The sequence below is a fragment of the Zootermopsis nevadensis genome, unplaced genomic scaffold (genome assembly GCF_977971745.1).
Source record: "Zootermopsis nevadensis isolate Lab colony 2312 unplaced genomic scaffold, Znev_1.0 Znev_ptg000006l, whole genome shotgun sequence".
Taxonomy (NCBI): Eukaryota; Metazoa; Arthropoda; class Insecta; order Blattodea; family Termopsidae; genus Zootermopsis; species Zootermopsis nevadensis.
In genome coordinates this window covers 2,123,285-2,144,116 of record NW_028259138.1, presented here as the reverse complement: position 1 = coordinate 2,144,116, position 20,832 = coordinate 2,123,285, and the positions used below count along the sequence as shown (strand labels likewise).

General features: G+C 38.9%; 2 protein-coding genes across 10 annotated transcripts in view; one reads left to right on the top strand and one right to left on the bottom strand.

The window, feature by feature from the left end:
- The window catches only part of Psf3 (DNA replication complex GINS protein Psf3), a 121,160-nt gene that overhangs the window by 70,482 nt on the left and 29,846 nt on the right, over positions 1–20,832 (bottom strand). The window contains exons 5-7 of one of the 3 annotated variants that reach the window (XR_015533793.1): positions 17,731–17,971; positions 5,838–6,036; positions 2,457–3,747 (exon numbers count right to left, since the gene is read on the bottom strand). The gene's annotated coding sequence lies outside the window, so the exon portion shown is untranslated. Of the gene's footprint in view, positions 1–2,456; positions 3,748–5,837; positions 6,037–17,730; positions 17,972–18,912; positions 19,331–20,832 lie in introns of those variants that run through there. The other 2 variants (XR_015533792.1, XM_022069271.2) reach the window with 2 other exon arrangements.
- The window catches only part of Hnf4 (Hepatocyte nuclear factor 4), a 113,009-nt gene that overhangs the window by 70,423 nt on the left and 21,754 nt on the right, over positions 1–20,832 (top strand). For 3 of the 7 annotated variants that reach the window (XM_087343531.1, XM_087343536.1, XM_087343537.1), the window contains exons 2-3: positions 17,755–17,944; positions 20,027–20,121. In XM_087343531.1, coding sequence (XP_087199657.1) covers positions 17,755–17,944; positions 20,027–20,121 — 285 coding nt within the window. Of the gene's footprint in view, positions 1–8,505; positions 9,225–17,751; positions 17,945–20,026; positions 20,122–20,832 lie in introns of those variants that run through there. The other 4 variants (XM_087343530.1, XM_087343535.1, XM_087343532.1 and 1 more) reach the window with 3 other exon arrangements.

The window sequence follows — 20,832 nt, the reverse complement described above, 5'->3', positions numbered from 1 at the left end:
CTCTGCTATTTAAATACTCTTATACTGAATACTTCTTGTCTTTCATCCTCCTCCTCCTCTAGAATCCTCTAATCCTCCTACGCACTAACTTGAGTAAGAAATTAAAGGCATATTGGGTTTGAGACTTTCGCGGCGAGTACAATAAATAAAATCTTCTCGAGCAATCAGCCGCGTTTACTGGTTACCGTAGTAAACCGACGTTTCGGGAACCAACTCTGTCCCCATCATCGGGGTTCTGATGTGACTGGATACCTCGGAAGTCGCCTGTGTCCCGAAACGTCGGTTTACTACGGTAACCAGTTAACGCGGCTGATTGCCCGAAAAGATTTTATTGGATTAAATTAAACACATATTTATCATAAGTTACGTTTTAGCAAAAGTCGTATTTTAATTTTCGGTGTATCGCCCTGTCTTGCAATTCATTTGGACCAACTTAATGTTTTCGGTTGGTATTTAAACCATTGTCGCGCCACTACTTTCCATAACATGCTCATTCCAAAACGCAGTTTCATTAATGTTGAGTGCTTGGTCGTCCCGGATGCGTTGATCGACTTGCCCCTTCACCTAAAGACTTGTTACAGTCGATGGCCACCCAGAACAAACACCATCAAAACTTGTCCGTCCTCTACTGAGTCTTTTCACACATTCGTAAATTTTAAACCGCATCTTCCAGTTAAAGCCACACTGAAACTGTATTCTTCTTTAATCACAAAAGTCGGAGAGATAGTTGTTTTTCTTTGGTAGATTCTATCAATGGAGCTATAGTGCAAAGCATGTCATAATATAAACACCGCTCAAATAGTTAAGTATAAATGAGAGAAGATCCAGCCAGGTCATAGACCTAATGGTTAACAATCTATTCCAGTACCACCAATATCACATTTAGATCATGAGATTTCAGGTTCTCACAGCGGCAAGTTTGAAGATTGGTGTCTTATGGGACGTTGCACCGTGTAGTCTCGTTGAAATTTACCCACGTTTCAGATATGCTTACTGTCCCATCATCATATCGCCCTGATGGAGACAGTATGCACCTGAAACGTCGGTCAATTTCTGTGAGACTTCACGGCGCAACATCCCACAAGACAATTAATTTTCACTTTCGAATCAACTAAAATTACCTTTGTTTTCCATCTTTGGCTTAGAACCTCTTTGTTATTTTAGGAGTCCTGCCTTCCCGCAGTCTGTCTGGAGTCTAACCGATAGCTTTGTATGTTATCATTTACGCTTGCAGTCTTCCTTATTTCGATGCGTAATCTAGTATTTTTTTAGTCGTCTCTGGTCAATACCTGACCGTCGTGACCCCTTTCGGGGCGCTTATACGAAAGTACCACGGTGGGTTCGCACTTCCTTCCGTGGCCAGTCTTTACTTACCAGACTGGAAGAGGAGACGCGGACAATCATCCATGCCTTGAGTGGGACTCGAACCCACGGTCGCAGCGGCCAGGCGCACGAGGACTATGCCTCAGACCGCGTGGCTACTGCGTCCGGCTAATCTAGTATATCGTGAACTAAAAATCTACAAAATCTCGTCATTTTTTTATTTCCAAAACACAAACTCCAATTGGATGTAGCGGGCCAATTGTGTAGCCTCAGTTAAACATCTCACCTTCACCTAAAATTTGGTCAGAAAATCACAAGGAAATAACTTATTTCGGAGAAGATAATATTAAAATGGATCTTACGGACAGACTTTGAATATATTAAATGTATTAAAATGGCTCGGAGCAGAGTCTTATGTTGGGCGATAAAGGAGGCAGTAAGAACCTCTAAAATTTTAAGTTTCTACCAGACTACACGGCGGAACATCCTTGATAAGTTTAGACCTTGGGGTCCCATAACAGTGATTTTTCTTTTTTGATTAGCGTAATAACCATCAACTACTCAAACAGAACACTTTAGGCAGTTACCTAGTTATACCTAACATTTAAAGGGTTTGACTTTCACATTCAAAGAGGCCAATTGAAGGTCAAATAAAAAAATCACTTGTTTGAAGTGCGTTTCGTAACTATGCGTTAGTGAGTATTTGTATCTGCCTCGCCAGAAACGCGTGGAAAGAAAGTTATGGATAAACAGATCTTGGCGAAATTGGTTGCTGTGAAACTTTATAAAAATTAAACTGAACTTAAACAGGATAACACCTAAGTTACACGCTTGCCTAAATATATTTGTATTATCCATAAATATTGTGTATGTCAAAGAACGTTTAGATTAAAGTTGTAACTCTTAAGAGAACATGTCAAATAAGCAACCATTTTGCATGTCGAAAAATAGGGCTTAGTGAGGCCCTCACATCGAAGTAGGCCTCCGGAAAATTAAAAGATTTCTTTAAAATACAGGTGAGTCAGAAGTATGTTTACAAACTTCGTGTGCGTGTTCCAGGATCAAAAATAGGAAAAAATGTTCCTATGAACACGGGGTCACAAATGTTTCATTTTCGAAATAATAGCCAAACATAATTTTCAAGGTATGCCTTTATTGCCAAGTATAAGGACAGGGATATTTTCTTTATAACATGCTCAAAGGTTGTTCCTCCATTCTCCACACATGCACGAGTACGACGAATTCGTTGGTACACACCAGGGTTTCCTCGAATCATCTGGCATGCTTTCTGCACACGTTCCCATAGGTCGTCATCATTGTTTATGGGTGTTCCATAAACGACGGACCCCACAGATAAAAGTCCAATGGAGTCAGGTCCGGTGACCTCGGTGGCCATGCTACTGGGCCACCACGCCCAATCCATCGCTGAGGGTACCGTTCATTGAGATGATATCTGACGCGATGGGAGAAGTGTGCTGGGGCTCTGTCATGCATAAACCACATTTGTCTTCTTGTATTCAGTGGTGCATCTTCAAGGAGACGTGGCAAGTGTCTCCTTAAGAATCACCAATACGAAGGTCCTGTTAGACGCGATGGTGTGGACCAATAAGCATGTCGCCAACAATTCCTGCCCAAACGTTAATTGAAAATCTTTGCTGGAAGCTGGATTCACTTTGATATAAAGTCAATTCACTGAAACTTATTTTTGACTATTATTTCGAAAATGAAACATTTGCGACCCCATGTTCATAGGAATATTTTTTATTATTTTTGATCCTGGAACACGCACAAGAAGTTTGTAAACATACTTCTGACTCACCCTGTATATTGAAATAATACAATTTCTATGCAAGTCTATTTCTTTTTTTATAAGAATGCAAAGTTAATTTAAGTTGTGATGTAAAATTATGCTTAAAATTAATTAAAGTGGATAAAAACACATTCTAATACAAATGTAACAAAAATGTGAAAATCTATTTATGAGCTCAAAGATGTAGACGAAGTAAAAGTTTAGCTTAGCCCAAAAGTAAACTGCAAGCCTATCACATCGTGCCATTTGATAAGTCTCATTCGGGCAGGCTGGTGTAGCGGTAACTCCGTAGATTTGTATTCAGAAAGCATATGGTCTAAATTTCAGTCACGTTATCGGCAATCCAGATATTGTGGTTTTCCCAGTGTCTCCGGACAAATGCCGAAAAAGTGTCCTGAAACTTGCTTTCTGACAAATGCTGAGATGGTACGTTTAAAGAAGTCAAGACTGTTTCCTTCACAGTTCATTAAGTCATTCCTCCAACCAATGCAGCTTAAAATTGGTGATGATCTTCTACTGGGTTTTGGCGAAGTGTAGACTTGTCGGTTTCAGCCCCGAAGATGGAGACAGGATGTTCCTCCTAAACGCTGGCATCCTCCGATGAGTCAACACAGCTTAAAAACCCAGAAGAACAGCGTCATTATCCTCAGGGCCGTGAAAACTTCAAATCTCACACAGTTTGGAATTGTCTTTAATAAACTGGAAAAAAACAACCAAACCTCTCGGGTTCGCATTTCATCTCTTATGACTATTGGTTTCCTCTGCTTCTTCAGGATAATGCTAACTTTGTTCTAAATAGGCCACGACCGCCGAAGTTCTCATCCCAGGCAAGTCCCTTCCAATACACGCTGCCCTCATTAACACAATATAATCGTTCAAGACCGAAGAAAATAGGAAAAGGCAAATGCGTTGGAAGTGATTTCTTAAACAACAAGAATCTGGTAGCGACATAAATTTGTTAAAGTTATTCTCTCGTTTTCCTTTTTCACCTTCCCAAGCCTGTGGTATACACTTGTGGCCAAAATGCAATTAAAATACTGATGAGAAATATGCAACGATGTGACTCGTAAAATTGTGAATTCTAGTCTGAAAGGAATAAGATTTTAAACTGTAACAGCATAGAACAGACTTATTAGTCGGTCTAAATCCTGTCACTTGATCTCGTATCTATGACCTGGTGAATCCCGAAGCACTCATCTTTTTTTCTGAATAATGATGCAACGGCTATAAATGTCGGAAGAATCTCGTATCGATTGAGGAGAAGAGGTGATGTTGCATCAATCACAAATTGATTTGTTTCCACTTCCACAACTGTGTTCGAACACGGGATCATGGCCTCTATGGAGTTTGGACTCGACTCACGACCCTAGCTCGTGATATATCCTCAATACTGCCATCTTTTTCTACTCCGGGCAAGTATTCCTACCATCCGGGTCAACTTGATAAGTCTAATCTCAAAACGTAATGGCCACGTGAAGAGTTACAAGCAGTCTTAGCTTCGTGTTAATCGTCAGACACTGACTGACTGTTTTAATGTTGATCGGGAATCTTCATCTGTTCCTCGTGAGTAGGCCGATTACGTCCATGTAAGCGATTCATATCCAGTCCCGGATTGAGATTAGAACCCGGGACTTCCCGAATACGAAGCAACAGTCATAAAATATTCGAGTGTGAATTTCGGTTTAACTACAGAAACATCGAATGAATTTGCATGTACCATATTTCAGACTGCAACGTTGATTTTCATCCTGATAACGCAGACTCATTGCAAAATAAGAATTTAAAGCGAATGATACTTCCGCCATACGATAACAGTTGCTGGGCTGTTTATTTCCAGGTAGTTGCTATGTGTAAGGAGACGCTCCTACAAGCTAAACGTGCTCTGTAGCATAAAACCGGCAATAACTACTGTTCTTTGTGGGTGAGTACTCCGTATCCTGAAAGTGTCTTTCCGTATGTCACAACAACGTGTTCTAAAATTCCTGAACTCCTAAGATGACTGTCTTCTGGGCTGTAGCGCCGTGTAGACTACGCTACAATATAGAAGACAGCCATTTTCGTATTCACCGCCATGAGAATCTCAAATGCTCCCTAAACTCTTGTGCTATTTTTCGCCCCACGCGAAGACAGTTGCTGTTTATGCTGTATCTGAGCAAAATTAGCATAATAAATATATAATGTCGTCTCCATATGTCCACATGTTTCACTTCCAGAACTATTGAACGGATTTTGACGAAGCTACATGTTTGGTGGTTTACGGTAAACATGCTAAAATTTACGTACAGGTGACGAACTGAATTGTATTCTCGGGTTTCTCCTTCATTCACAGTCGAGATGGAGATGAGCGTAGTTTATAGACGTGAAAGGTTGAAAATACTCGTACACCAAAGCTTTACACATTTTCAGATTATGATAAAGTATGCTGTGAAGCTAATAATATGACGTGAAATTTTCTGCAAATCAGTTCAATTTGCATTCTCGGTCGAAGAAAAATCTGCAAAATGCGAGTGCAGCAAGCAAGCATTAGTTAGATATTTGTGGCGTCGCAAATCTTTGTGTTTTCGGAAACTGTTGACAGATCGAGAGGTGCAGTTATTGGTGTTACAAAATACCAAATATATTCATACCAGAGAGATCGCCGTTTTCAGGCGAGATATTTCGTGTATAGCAAGGAAAGGTTTAAAAGTAACAGTGGTTCACTTACCAGGATTACTTTGAAAATCATCAGGTCCTCGACATGCAGACAGATGTAAGATGGAAATCTGACACATCAAATACATTTCAGATGGAAAACGGTCGTGGTGTTACTGTTCGCGGTATTTAAAATTTGACGAGATGTTCTCAGTTGTCGACAGCTTCTACTTGTAGCACTTCTCGTCTTGAACACTTGCCCCTTAGTATACCTGAAAGAACATAAATGGAAATATGCATTCTTTAAGTAGAATTTAAAAACGTGCTGTCGTTTACGCATAGTGCCTGTACGTATGTGCAACGTGTTGTAAAACGAGCCGATATGAACTACATGGTAGGGCGGCAGGAGGAGGTTGGTCAATGCTTTGGATGGAGAAAATATAAGTGTTTTTATTGTTAGTCTGTAAAATAGTCCATAAATTTATTAAAGATGAATGAAACATGCGTAAATATGCGTATAATATAATTTCCATAAAAATGTGTCAGACGCCTCTGAATAAATCAATTAGGTGTTTAGGTGAAGCGACACTTAAATTTAATCAAAGTGAAAAGGATTTTCTCATTCAATTACTGTGCATCAAGCTTTCTCAAAGCCTGTAAAACTACTCACATACACAAACAGTCTAAATGGTCATTTGTGACCTAAAGTAAAGAGACCCTTAAAATTATGGTTTTCGAAAACATTCTTCGATACGCACCAAAACCAAATACTTATAAAACATTAACAACAAACGAAGAAAAAACCCGCAGAAAACACTACAAATAGACAACGTAAGGGACTTTACTGACTGCAGGTTGGGACGCGTTGTAATACTTCGTCAAGCGCTAGAGGGGAGGTAATTCAACATCCCTCTCTTTCATTTCAACAGCTGTAGCCAATGCAGCGACCTACGACCTGTTTATATGATGTTTCACAAATACCGTCCAGTTTAAGAACAAACTACAAGTTATAAGACGATAATCAACTAAAATGAAATAATGGAATCAGGGGAAAACAATAAAAGACAACTCTAATTGTGAAAATTTGCCTTAAAACAACATAAAGACACAAAGAAATTCGCAAGACATGCAGTACATGTGGGAAAATAGAAAGGCGTTCAAAATGTTATTCCGAAAACATCAAGGGAAGAGAAGTCTTGAAATAGATGTCGTTGTGATGGCAAAATCAAACCGATGAATTCGACTGCCTCATGATAGAAATATAATGACAGTTCTATGTATACGGTGATTAACGTTGAAGAACAGCGAATTGTGCGTGCCACGTAGCCGAATGACCGACAAAATGGCAGTAACTACAGCGTCAGTTGATAAATACATACGGGAGGCAGGGCATGAAGATTCCTTTAAAAATTGTTAATAAGTCTCATATATTTCCCTAGAATGTAAACAAAATGTATGCCTGTACAGGTCTATATGTTCGTGTGTACACACACACACATACAAACCGGTTTATGTAAATACACTTGACAAGGCCAAATTTCAATTCAAGCAGACTTAGTGATAACAATCATAAGTTGCACTGAACTCCATTATCTATTCATTAAGAAAGAGAACTATTAATGATAAACAATAAACCACTTTCATATTCGTCTTCTGGGTTGTAGTGCCGCGTAGTCTGGTAGAAGTTTACCGACGATTCAAAGGTGCTTGCTGCCTCCATCAGCAGGGCACCCTAATAATGGAGGCAGCAAGACCCTCTGAATCGTCGGTAAACTTCTACCAGACTATACGGCAGTACAACCCAGAAGACAGCCATCTTCGTACTCACCGCTGTGAGAACTTCAAATAATACAAGAAGACAGCCACCTTCATCATTAAAGACATCATCATCATCATCATTATCATCTTCATCATAAACTTTAAACACAGAAGGTCCGTCAGGAGTTAATAAGGAGGGTAGTCTACGCATCGATGCAGTGAGAGCCAGGTAACTTATATGTTCATGTCTCGTCACTAGAATGCAGGGAACATCACATTTAGACACGATCTGTGGGCAGCTAGCCTCCTACACAACGGATAAAGGGTTTTTCCTCCGATCAGAGCGTGAAGCTGACCACCACATTCATGTGGAATCGAGGTTCCCCTAAACCTCTACATGGCACGGTGTTTGATTAAGTACACGGACAATTTTACCTCTAGCTTATATTCAGATGGAGGTAGCAGGAAACCTCGTTCTTCCTCTTCGCTGAAAGGACCATCAGGTTGACTCGACTCCAAGTCCCTGACTTCAATTTTAATCTTCATTAACATGAACAGTGTTTTTCGTTGCTTTTGCCCAGTTATTCTCAGATGAATATCGGAATAATACATTGGATTAGATAACTGGTCCATCGTTTCTAGTTCGCTATTCATAATCACTCTTTCATCTCATCCTAATAAATTATACTAATACAGTACACAGGCTGGCTGCGAGGTCGATGACCAGGGTACCATTCAAGACACGGGCAGGTAATTTTTTTCATAACTCAGTCCACTCACTACCAGATAAGAGGTACAGAATTCTTGGAACTTGTCTACCTCGTCTGATTATCCTGTTCTGAATTTCCTCCGTAATTGATATGTTGTTAATTCACGGAGATCATTTACCATGTTGAGGGATGGACAAAGGGTCCGTTAGAGGCCCACTTTCACAGAGACAGTCTCACCCCATCGCCACAATACCAGAAACACAGAGCAAGTAATGTCTTAAGACATCGCATACGAGTGTAGGGGGGAGAGACTTTACTTCGTTTTCGACTGAAGACGTCCAAGGGTCAGAAAGATAAAACACGTTGATAACTCGTAACAGACAACAAATCAGACTGCATTTTAAAATAAGACTAGTGTCTTATTATGAGACCAGACAGAAACTTCTGTTTCTATCTCGTTTTCTGTATTATGACGTAGTCTGGAGCCGGGCATAAACACAGCGACATCAAGTCCGTGTACACTTTACCAGCCACAAGGACACGCATACGTAATTATAAATTTATTAAGTAACTTTACGGGATTGCGTTTGCAAGAATGACGTAGTTATCTGGTGTGAAGTTGGATGAGGATGGTGACGATGCTGATGCTGTTGCTGGACGCGGTAGACTTTAGACGCAACGAGAGTTTGACGCAGAGCGCAACCTACCGACACACTGCGGAAGCATCTCTGGAGTACAACCGCCTTTTGTGGTCTAAATTAGAAGCCATAAACCCAGTAAACTACTGGCGCGCCCTTCTGAAACCGAAACTAGGATTCAGGGCGAGAAACAATAACTTACGGTGGTAAATAAAAACGGATTAATAAAGGCTCGCAGTAGGCTTACCGGAGGAAATAGTGCCGAAATGCAACCTGACGCAACAGCCATGATGGTCCGCAGTTCTGCTACAGGGAAGACAATATGTGAAAGCATTCAGCATTGCAGCTTAGAAGGTAAATCACAACTACTAACTCCATTGTACATAGTCTTCCTTGAAATATTTATAGTTGTTGATCAGCTAGTCAAGAAATTCCATGCGTTACAAAATCCCACCATTAGGTCGTAAAAAGAACCAGTTAAATCTAGTCAACATCTTCGCATACTATTTACAGTGAGATCTGTTTTAATATTATCCTCCCAACTACTCGTAGTAGGTCTTCTACGTGGTCTCTTCTATTGAGGTTTCCAGACTAGAACACTTTTGAAACTCTTCTCTTCCATACGTGATACATGTCCTGCGACTTCATTCCCTACAATTGAAATCACATGTCAACCGATCTAGTCCTGCTGACACTTTGAAAAACTAACACTAAAAATCTTTTATCACACTTTCGTGGTTCAGTGGTATTTCCTACACTAAAACACACCAGAACTGATCAGATAATATGTATCGTTAGTCAGCACAGATGATAGCTCCATATAGCCAAGCGTTGTTAGCCAGCTAGTTGAGGCTTACGCACGCCGCGAAAGGGCTGACTGTAGCTGACTAACGATACATTTTATCTGTTTGGTTCTGCTGTGTTCCAGTGGCTATCGAGTACCACTGAACCACGAAAATAAGACAAGACTTTTTAATTCTTCATTTTTCAAAGTGTTAGCCGGGCTAACACAGTTAACATAAATGCTCCGACCCTGATAAGTAAGAGTAGGGGAGAAACTATAAAATTCTTCACTCTGTAATTTTCTCTTCTATTCTGATACTTCACCTGTCTCTTAGCACCAGGTATTTTCCTCAACACGTTGTTCCTAAACACACTGTGTATTCTTACCTTAGAATGAGGGTCGAAATTTCAGTCACACAACAGACAAAAATATTACTATGCATATTTGAATCTTGCGTTTAGACAGAAAACGATGAGCCAAAAGATTCTGACCTGAATTACGGCAAGAACTTCCCAAACTGAAACGTCTCGTGATATAATCGTGAACTTCAATTTAATTTGTCACTATTCACCACAATTGGGCATTAATTGAAATTTAAATGTAAACAAGAATACTGGTAATCTTTGTTTTTCACAGATACCAAGTTATCTTGAATTATCTTATCTAATCTTAATTGTAAAAATAAGAGATTAGCATAGTTACATTGTCCAGTTTTTCAATATCAACGTTTTAAACATGGAGAAGTCTCTATGAACTATGCAGAAGTACTTGAGGTTTTAACGAACGAAACAGTGAATAACTTGTGTGAACTTACTAAAGATATAGCTAGTAAGTTTGAGATGTAAGGGTAAAATGGAGACATATACAGTTTACCATATATTAATGACTAATAATTGTATCAGTAATCATTTATGATATGCGAGGTGCGATCGGAAAGTTTCAAGACTGTGTCAATAGAGGGCGAACCGGATGTAGTACGGACTTCTGCCGCTAGGGGGTGCGGCCTACATTCATAGTGAATCAGTGTGCCAGCCGGCATCATCGAATTAGCATTTGTTTCTTAGTTAAGGGCGTTTTGGTAGTGCATTACACCGACCCTCCTGCGATTTCGGAATGGCGTGTGCATCAAATTTTGCCAAAGACTCGCCAAAACGGCTACGGAAACCTATGAAATGCTAAAGCAAGCATTTGGGGAGTCCGCAATGGGTCGTGCACAAACTTTTGTGTGGCATTCACGTTTTAAAAATGGCCGAACCTCTGTCGATGATGATGTTACGAAGATTCGGCAGGCCATTCACGAAGATCGACGTCGTACCATCAACGACTTGTGCGACATTGTTGGGATAGGTTATGGGACCTGTCAGCTGATTCTAAAGGAAGAACTCCACATGCGACGCATCATGACAACGCGCCAGCGCACACCGCCCTCAAAGTTCGGCAGTTTTTGGCCTCAAACACCATGGCCGTCATCCCGCACCCTCCTTATTCGCCGTGTGACTTCTTCCTCTTCCCAAAGATGAAAATTCAGCTAAAGGGAAGGAGATTTGAGACGATAGAAGAGATTCAGGCAGAATCGCAGATGGTGCTTGACAGGCTGACAAAGAAAGATTTCCAGGGATGCTTCCAGGCTTGGCAGCGGCGCTGGGATCGTTGTGTTCACTCCCAGGGGAACTACTTCGAGGGTGATGGATGAATTTAATACCTGAGATAAGTGTACGGGTTTTTATAGGCGCAGTCTTGAAACTTTCCGATCGCACCTCGTATGCTACTTTTCGTTTTACGAAATGGAAGTTATTAGTTAAACGAATATGAATTTCTATAATGAAAGTTTATAAATAGAGATCCGTTGACTGCACACGGTACATACTTTTATAAATAATAGTACTGGGAAGTATAAATATGTAACATAATATATTTTTTGTAAAATAAATTATAATTACAGTGAACGAGGGCTTGAAATTTAAATGAAGGGGAAAATATGTTTAGACGAGACTTAAACTGAGAGTTCGTCAAATGAGGAGTTTGTGTGTATTAGAAGTAGGTTTACTTGTGAACATATACAAGCGGAGACCGGCATTGGCCATTAGGTTTGATATCTCAATGGGATTCAAACACAGGATTCTAAACTCTGTGTCATGATATAATTATGCTTAGTCTCGAAAAATGTTTAAGGAATTATCAAGTTACAGGATTTGAGACTTTCGCGGCGAATACATTCAATAAAATCTTCTCGGGCAATTAGCCGCGTTTGTGTGTGGAAAGAAAAGGTGTTTTCCAAAAACAGAACAATCACTGCCGCGTTCATGGAGGCAAACTTAGATATACAAAAATGTATTTTCCACACTATCTAATAACTAGATTCTAGTTAAGAAGTCATTTTCCACACAGCAGTAAAGTTAAAACAGCCATTTCGGTACTAAAAGGCGGTTTCAAGAGATTCGACAACTACTGACTGTACTTATTTAAGGTTCTGGTACTTGCGCTCAGACGTTGGTAATAAGCTAATCAAACACTTCTTCGCAGAGTCCAGACGTCAACAAGTATGTTTTAATTGACTTTGCAGCGATTACGTATGTCCCTTCCTTTCAGTTTTGACCAACTAACAGAACTTCTCCTTTCTCAAGGTGTGCGGCCATCAAAAACCAAGGTCAAACTTACATAAGGCCGCAGCAACTGATCTTTCTTTTTGTTCAACTTGTCTAATAGTGCAGCCAGAACGAATGACATGGAATTTAATGGCGTTCTTTAAATTCAAACAATATGGTATGAAAAGTGAGTATATGGTCCATGATGATATTATGGTTGTAACGCCGCGGAAACTTGTGCATGTAGACAGTATGTTCGTCCTACGTCGTACTGAACTACATTTCCACAAGACATCATAACCCAAAGACATTTTCACGCCGTGAGAACCTCAAATTTCGTACGGCTTGGACAAATATGTCTGTGATTTATTGGAAGGTCTCAGTATTTGTCACGGCAGGCCCAGAAAATAACACATGAAGACCTCAGGGCATCTGTAACCCGACCAAGATTCGAATCTGAACGGCATCTAGCTTTTACCTATAGACATCTTATGGGATACAGTAACACGAAGGGAAATATGGGTCGACGAGACTGAGTGTGAGAGGGATAGGGAAGGAATATGGATAAATTAGGGAGGGAGACAAAGATATGACATGAATAAAGTAAAGGAAGACAAGATGAGAATTGAAGATACGAACGAAATCGTCTCCCGTCGAATTTCAACGGGCTTCTTACACTAGTGATTTAATATTTACTCCAAAGTAAATACTGTTTGCCAAAAAGACGATGTAACATCTGTCCTTAGACTCAGCTGCATAGCTGAGTGCAGGATCTGCTCACTCCATTAACAGCTCCGAACCATAACATCGCGGTACAATGAAGACTCCTCCTTCGAATAGGGAAGGTACGTGGGTTGAATTTCAGCCCAGGAGACAACAATCATGACTAAGGCTGTTCGTGGTTTTCGTAAGTTCTTAAACCGCGTAGTTTTAATACACAAAGTAATCGAGACCACTCCGGCCCGGACGCCATGATGCTACACTCGACAAGTTAAATATTACAGACATAATTTATTTTTCATCCTCTATCGAACATGACTTAGCCCAATTATAAGAACAAATGCCAATCACTGACCTCTGGACTGCAAACGCAATGGCTTGAATCCATGTTGTTATGGATCAAAGTCGAAAATAATGCCCGGCGGGAAGACATTGTCGAGGTAATCACTTATGAGTTATATTGACTAAGTACTCGTGGGCTGCATGTTTGTGGAATAGTAGACGGATAGCCCCGTCCGTTGCTTTCAAGTTCCTTGGTCTGAAGTGTACGTTTCGCAGTAGAAGATACAATCACTTCCATTCTTAGTGCTTCTCGTATATGCAAGTGCGTTAAAAAGATTTTCAAATGTGATTACCAGGTATTTTAACGAACACAAAAGACCAGAAGTAACCGGGTTTAATGTGTTAATATTGGATAAACTATAATGAAAAGGAGCATTCCAATGGGGTACGTAAGTTGGCCGGCTCAGGGGCCCACCCAGCCTCCTATCCAATGGGTACCGGGGTCCTTTCCCGGGTGTAAAGCCGGCCGGGGCGTGCTGCTGACCACTTATCCCATCTAGTACCGAGGTCAAGAAAAAGTAGGAGCTATACCTCCACTCCCCCAATGCGCCTACATGGCGTTAGTGGGATGCTTTACTTAATATAAATTTACTGCAAACACAAGAGTGCACTATTACTGAAATGCTAATGCTACACACTGTATTAGATCAGACATTATTTTTCCTTGTACGTCGGTAAATACGCTATGCAGAAACATATTTGAAATTAAAGTTACATATCTTAATATAAGTTTCTTGTCTTGCACCAATTTTATAAAATGAGCTATTTCTTAAGAGAACTGACGGCGAAGGCGATGTTGTTCACCTGGGGCCGAAGATGGAAGCACAAAACGTTGGTATCCGCCTAAGAGTTTACACGGCGTCACAACCCAAAAGAACATGGTAGGGGAAAGAGGGGGAAAGGCGGTCAACGGGCAGTGAGAACCACTATCTAATTACGAGCACCGATAAGTTAAAATTATTTGAAAGGCGCTGTCCTCTGTAGCTACATATTGACTCAGAAACACCCTGGCTCAGTTACCAGAGTCTCATTTATAAAGAAACGGGCGCACTAGGTTAAGATGAGCATCCTCTCCCTTCCTGGCACAGTTCTAATATACAAAAGTGGCTGTCTCCCATTATGGGGCATTATGTTCGTAAATGTAACAGGATCGACCAGTTTCAGTTATCGAGATACTTAGCCCTACATCGATCTACAGCTAGACTTGTACAACGACCAGTAATGAGCGTTCTGTTTGAATAAAGTACATCATGTTCATGAAAAACGGCATTATTTCTCACCGAGGCAATCGAACGAAACCGGAATCTCCGTCGGTTCAAATCCCAGAAAACAAAATATATCGACTCTACACCAGAAGTTCGTTGAATTGTTGAATTGTCCTTCCACGTGTATAACCTCTTCCCCATTTAGACTGATTCACTGCCCTTAATGCAGGCTAACATCAGAAAAGTGCGCGAAACAGATGAAAGAAACTGACGTTAAAATCCTTCAGCACAATATTTAGGCTATACTGAGTGATAGAATTTCGACATCGGCGTAATAATGATTTGTCGTGTTTCCGAATAATAAGGAATATTTTCCGTGCTTAAGATTTTGACATTACACAGATTGACAAAATCAGTCCAACTGTTTATTTCACTATACATCATTTAAATAAACAGGGGATCACAACACCGCTACACACACAATTTAATTAATCGCCATTTCATTACTTCAAACCTTTAAAGCCGGGTGGTAACCGATGTACCACCAGCCGTAATAATCAGGAACTCTGAATTTTGCCTACAGATTGTATTTACAGGTTTCATGACTTCCAGACCAAACCGCGGTTACTTCCATAAGCAGTTTCAACCAACTGGTCATTGCAATGGAAACATTTTTTTAGTAATGGACTGAATATTTATACAGAATACTTGTAAATTGTGCCATAAATGATCGGGGTGCTTCAGAGCGTCAGTATGAGTTAAAAATGTCCAACGGACATGGGTCCAGAAATGCTTCTGTAAGATGTTACAAAAGATAACATTTCAAGAGCATTTTAGGTTGGAAGCTGGTTCAGTGAGCATGACGCGCGAAACTGTTAAACGCTGGGCCAGAATCTTAGGAGATCATCTCACTGGTCAGTTTATTTTACCGGTGAAACTTACTGGTTCACGGTACCTGTGATTCCTCCGTATGACATCTGCCTCAGTTCTTGGACGATGTTTCGTTTCGAACACGACAACGGATTTGGTTCTTGCACGACAGTGCACCTGCCCATCAAGGACATTTCGAGCATCTTTTGAACTTGTGTAACAAGTAACTCCTCCCAGAATCAAGCACCTCGCATTTCGAAGCTGCTGGAACATTGCACCCTTGAACTTCGACCCTCTGTAAATATTTACATAAACGTTTTCGAGCATATCAACTTTGGATTTTCTTGACTCATACTGACGACCAACAGCTCCCCATCATTTATGCCACATAATTTAGAAACACTCTGTACATTATTTAGCCGATTTTTGGCTTCAAAGGGGTAAATGTCCCTGGACTATATGATTCTATTTTCCCAGCCATATTCAGAGTGACTACATGGCGTTAGTTGTAACTGATATGAGCAAGCAGTGATAGTCCCATTATATGTCCTATTGATTTCAACAGGTTGTTCCCTTGTACACGTGAATCTCCAATCAAACTTTATATATTCACATTGGCTCATTATTAAAAACAATTTCTAGACAGTGTACTTTATACTCTTAAGCTATATATTTATTGAAATACAGGAAAAACTAATATGTGATTGAATAGTGTAGAAGGCCTACTTGTGATTTGACAGCTTTTATTATTATTTATTTGCCATAAACACACATCATGTCCTGCAAACTGTACAAAATTGCAAAGAACTCATCTGAAACACTTATTCAACTCCTAACAAAATAAGTGTTATAAAAACTATATGTTTATGGAACATCAAGATTTCTGTCTTCTGAGTTGTGTGCTGTGTAGTATGGTAGATGTTTACCATTCATCGCCCTGATGACGGAGGCAGTATGACCTCTGAAACGTTGGTTAACATCTACCAGACTACACAGCGCAACAACCCAGAAGACAGAAATCTTCATACTCACCGCTGTGAAAACCTCAAATCATACATTTATGGAACATATTTCTATAGGATGGAGATATAACATTGTTTATCTTACACAATCCACTTTAATCTCATTACGTTATGTAGACTACATATGACAGGAGAGTTACAAGAAAAGAAACTGTCACGTAATGACGAATTAGTGCAGTGATCATTTTCTTAGACAATATGTTCGCATATTATCTATCTGGGTGAAAATGACAATCATTCATGTCATCTGTATTTTGATAAATATTCACCATATGGTAAAATATTTCAATATGACATAGTTAAATATTTTGTGGCATGTACATGTGGGAAAAAAAATAAAGTAATTTAATTAAGTAAGGTTTAAACTGGTCTGGTACATACTACAATTAAATTTGCTGTAGCTTTCAGCATGGGCCATTAATATTATCTTAAATTAAACCCATTTTGTAGTTCCAGAGACAGAAGATAGAAACAGTGAGATAAAAGTACACATTTCGTGCAAGGGATGAATAAAATGCTTAAACTAGCTTCATCAAATTCTTTGATTTTCTTATTATCTCTTGTCTTTCGATGGACATGAGATATAGGAATTTTCCATTTTTAAACTTTCCATGTTAAAAATTCTCACATTCTTAGAATAAATTTCTTTCATATGTCTGTATGACACTTGTGATAAAGTAGTTAGTATCCAGCAGCTAGTTAGAAAACACCTGTTACATCTATTCTGACATTTTGGCTTCTCGTTAATGGCCAGCATACAAGACTTGGTTTTATGATTACTTTTCACAACTTATGCAGAGGTTTATTCTGCAGGCTCCAAAGCATGAAATATGGCATGTAAATTTGTTTACATTAGAGGCAGATAAAATCTGGGCGAATTACTGTCTCCATTATGTTAACTTGACCTTGACCCTTGTAAGCTAACTAGCACATTTCTGAAAATCTTTGAAATGATTATATCCAATTGAGATCAACCAGTTTTCTGCACAACAATAACATCCAAATGGGATCAACATTTTTGTATACACACATTTCAGTCTTTAAACTTCATTTGCATATTCAAGTATATTGGTGACCCTGTTTTGCTGACACAATTTATGGATTGATAAAATGTGCTTATAGTCAACTCAACTGCATTTGTTTTTTACTAGTTAGTATATAAAACCATGCAAATAAAACTTTAAACTAAACATAAAAATACCTGTATTCCATCATTCCATTAGATGCAAAGGTCATAATGCCTTGAGTCAATCACAAAGGCTCGTTGATGAAAACAGGATTCATCACATGAAGGCAAGCTTGGAAGTAAGATATGCATGATCAAGCACTTACCAAATTATGGTTTATGTCCAGCAGACACAGAGCTGCAGATGGCAGGGAACTCATCTCTCCACGCCAGTCTGCAGACAGGCTCGGGTGTCATCAGCCAACAGTGTGCCATATGTGGTGACCGTGCAACTGGCAAGCATTATGGTGCAGCCTCTTGTGATGGTTGCAAGGGCTTCTTCAGGCGCTCAGTCCGCAAGAACCATTTATACACATGCAGGTGAGCAGAAACAAATGTATTCATATCCTATAACAGGAAATGGAAACGGGTAACATTAGCATGTCTCACTTCTGTTCAAGGTCTGATAACTAGACATAATGTAACATTTCCATAAGTAACTAACTAACTGCATAGTGTACAGTCTTTCATGAAAAGTTTATAATTGTTCAGATGAACAAGAAATTTTCCACTTTCAAGGATCGGAGGGTTCGTTACTGCGTTCACAGAAGTCCATAGCTGATCCTGAACCAGTTGAATGCAATCCATATCTAAAACCCAATCTTTTAAGATCCATTTTAAAATTATCCTCCCATTTATGTCTAGGTTTCTCAAGTGGTCTCTTTCCCTTAAGGCTCTTTGATCAAACTATGTATGCATTTCTCATTTATGCCACATGCTTGATCCCTGGTTATCCTCCATGATTTAATCACCCTAACATCAGGTGGAGAGTATATATTATAACTCACCTCATTACGACTTTCTCCTGCTGTTACTTCCCCTCTCTTAAGTCAGAAATTTCCTCAGTGCTTTGTTTTCAAAAACCCTATAAATAACCTCGTGTCCCACCACTGTAATGTGCAGGTGTCACACTGAGAGATATCTATACCACACAGACCTACAGTATTTTAAAATCAGTTAACTGAATTGTACTTTATTAAAGATACAAGCATAAATAAACAATGTTCCTATACAGATGATCACCCTTTCATAAATGAACTTCCTCTTCTAGTTATAGTTCCTTCAGAGAAACCCCAAATAATTAATACAAATTAATAAGAATTACTGTAATAAAAAATAGCATTTATTGCACGCATATAATCGTATAGTTATTGTGGAAACAGATGATGAATTACAAATAAATCATTATTTAGTAAAATTATTAATGGAACAATATGATGTACATATACAAGGAAAGAATAAGTAAGATGTAAGACTGTACTAGATAATAAACCAATAGAACATATATATAAATTCAAATATTTACTACATTTAATAAACCCAGATGTTGAGACAGATTTACAAAATAAAATGAAAACTTCAATAAGTACAACTGTAATAATTCACTGTTCCACAACCTTTTCTCACCTGCAGCACACCCTAATTTGTCAAAGACACATGATGGCACACCATAGAGTTTCACATGATGAAACTATGCATGGCCATAATATGTATCTAGATATAAATCCTTGCTCTTTTAGAATGCAGGCATATCAAAACATAACAACACATGCTGAATAAAACTATCGATAAACCTCTGTGTGTGTGCATGCGCAAACGTATTATAAATTATAATTATGGAAAATAAGATTTTTTTCTAATTATAACATTCAAATATACAATTCCTCATAAACATTTGTAGCCCACCTGACACCTTGTGACAGCACACTGAAACAATTTACAGAAACAGAAGTCAAACACATACAAGGAGTGATAGAAACAAAATAAAAATATGTAGGATTTGAGATTTTCACAGCAATCTTCAAAATAAGAATAGATGCACCAAAATGAGGATTACAGCCTTATCTGGATATACACACAGAGAGATAGAAATTACTGATATAAGTGAGAAACTGAAAACCTGTAACATAGTTAAAAAGATTAGTGTATATGAAAACAGAAGGAAATACTATGCAGACACATTGTGTGAAGACAGCACAGAATTACAGAATAAAAATAATTTCCTTACACTGTCAGAGATATTTTAGAAATGGAGTTTAAAATTGCAAAACTACCCTGTAAATTTGGCTTCAAGCAATATCAAACAATTCCAACTGCAATGATTCCACCAGCCTCCATTTTGTATTAATAATCATCACAGTCAAAACTAAGTAACTTGATACTATTTATGTATTATTCAATAAAGTACACTCATTGTTTCATGGGTTGAATATATAGTCTGTTAAACCAAAATACAGGTACTGGATAGTGACAAACTGTAAATGAAAGAGGACTACATGTAATAGGTTCTCACATGTTATCAAATTTTATTTTATCTCAAACATTTTATTTTTCAGAATATAAGCCACACAGTTTATCAGTCATCATTGCTTATAATGTAAAGATATTGTTGTTTGTTTGCAGATTCAGCAGGAGCTGTATTGTAGATAAGGACAAAAGAAATCAATGCCGTTACTGTAGATTACGTAAATGCTTCAAGGCTGGAATGAAGAAGGAAGGTAAGATATGTGTATATATATATATATATATATATATATATATATATATATACACACACATGCATACATACATACACACACACACACACACACACACACACACACGCACTTAAGTTACAAACTCAGTACTTATGTGAGTCTATGTCTGCCATGAATCAATGCAGATGTATTCTACACATTTAACAACAGTTCATAACATGTGGCAATTAACAGTAAGATCTTGTTCAGCCCTGTACCATCACATCACAAGTCTGTGCTGTTGTTTCTTTGTTAAATGGCTACTGCCTCAATATTTTTTAATCCTTCATTCTTATTATATATATTATTTTGTCACAGTAACCAATTGTTATCATAATCTTTCATTTGTTTGTAACCTGTCACTTATTACTGCTACCTAAAATGTTGTTGATCTAAGAAGTTTTTATCCAATTGTACTATTACATATAGGGTCAGTTCAAGGCCAATGAACTTCTGAAAAGGAATATTGTGCAAATAAAAATCCAGCACTTTTCATTTCACATTAAGAAAAGATGTCAGCCAGTGTAGCTCAGTCAGTATAGCGACTGGCTACAGACTAGATGACCGGAGTTCGATCCCTGACAGGGGAACAAGATTTTTCCTCTTGCCTCTGCGTCCAGACTGGTTCTGGGGCCCACCCAGCCTCCTATTTAATGGGTACCGGTGTCCTTTCCTGGGGGTAAAGCACAGCTG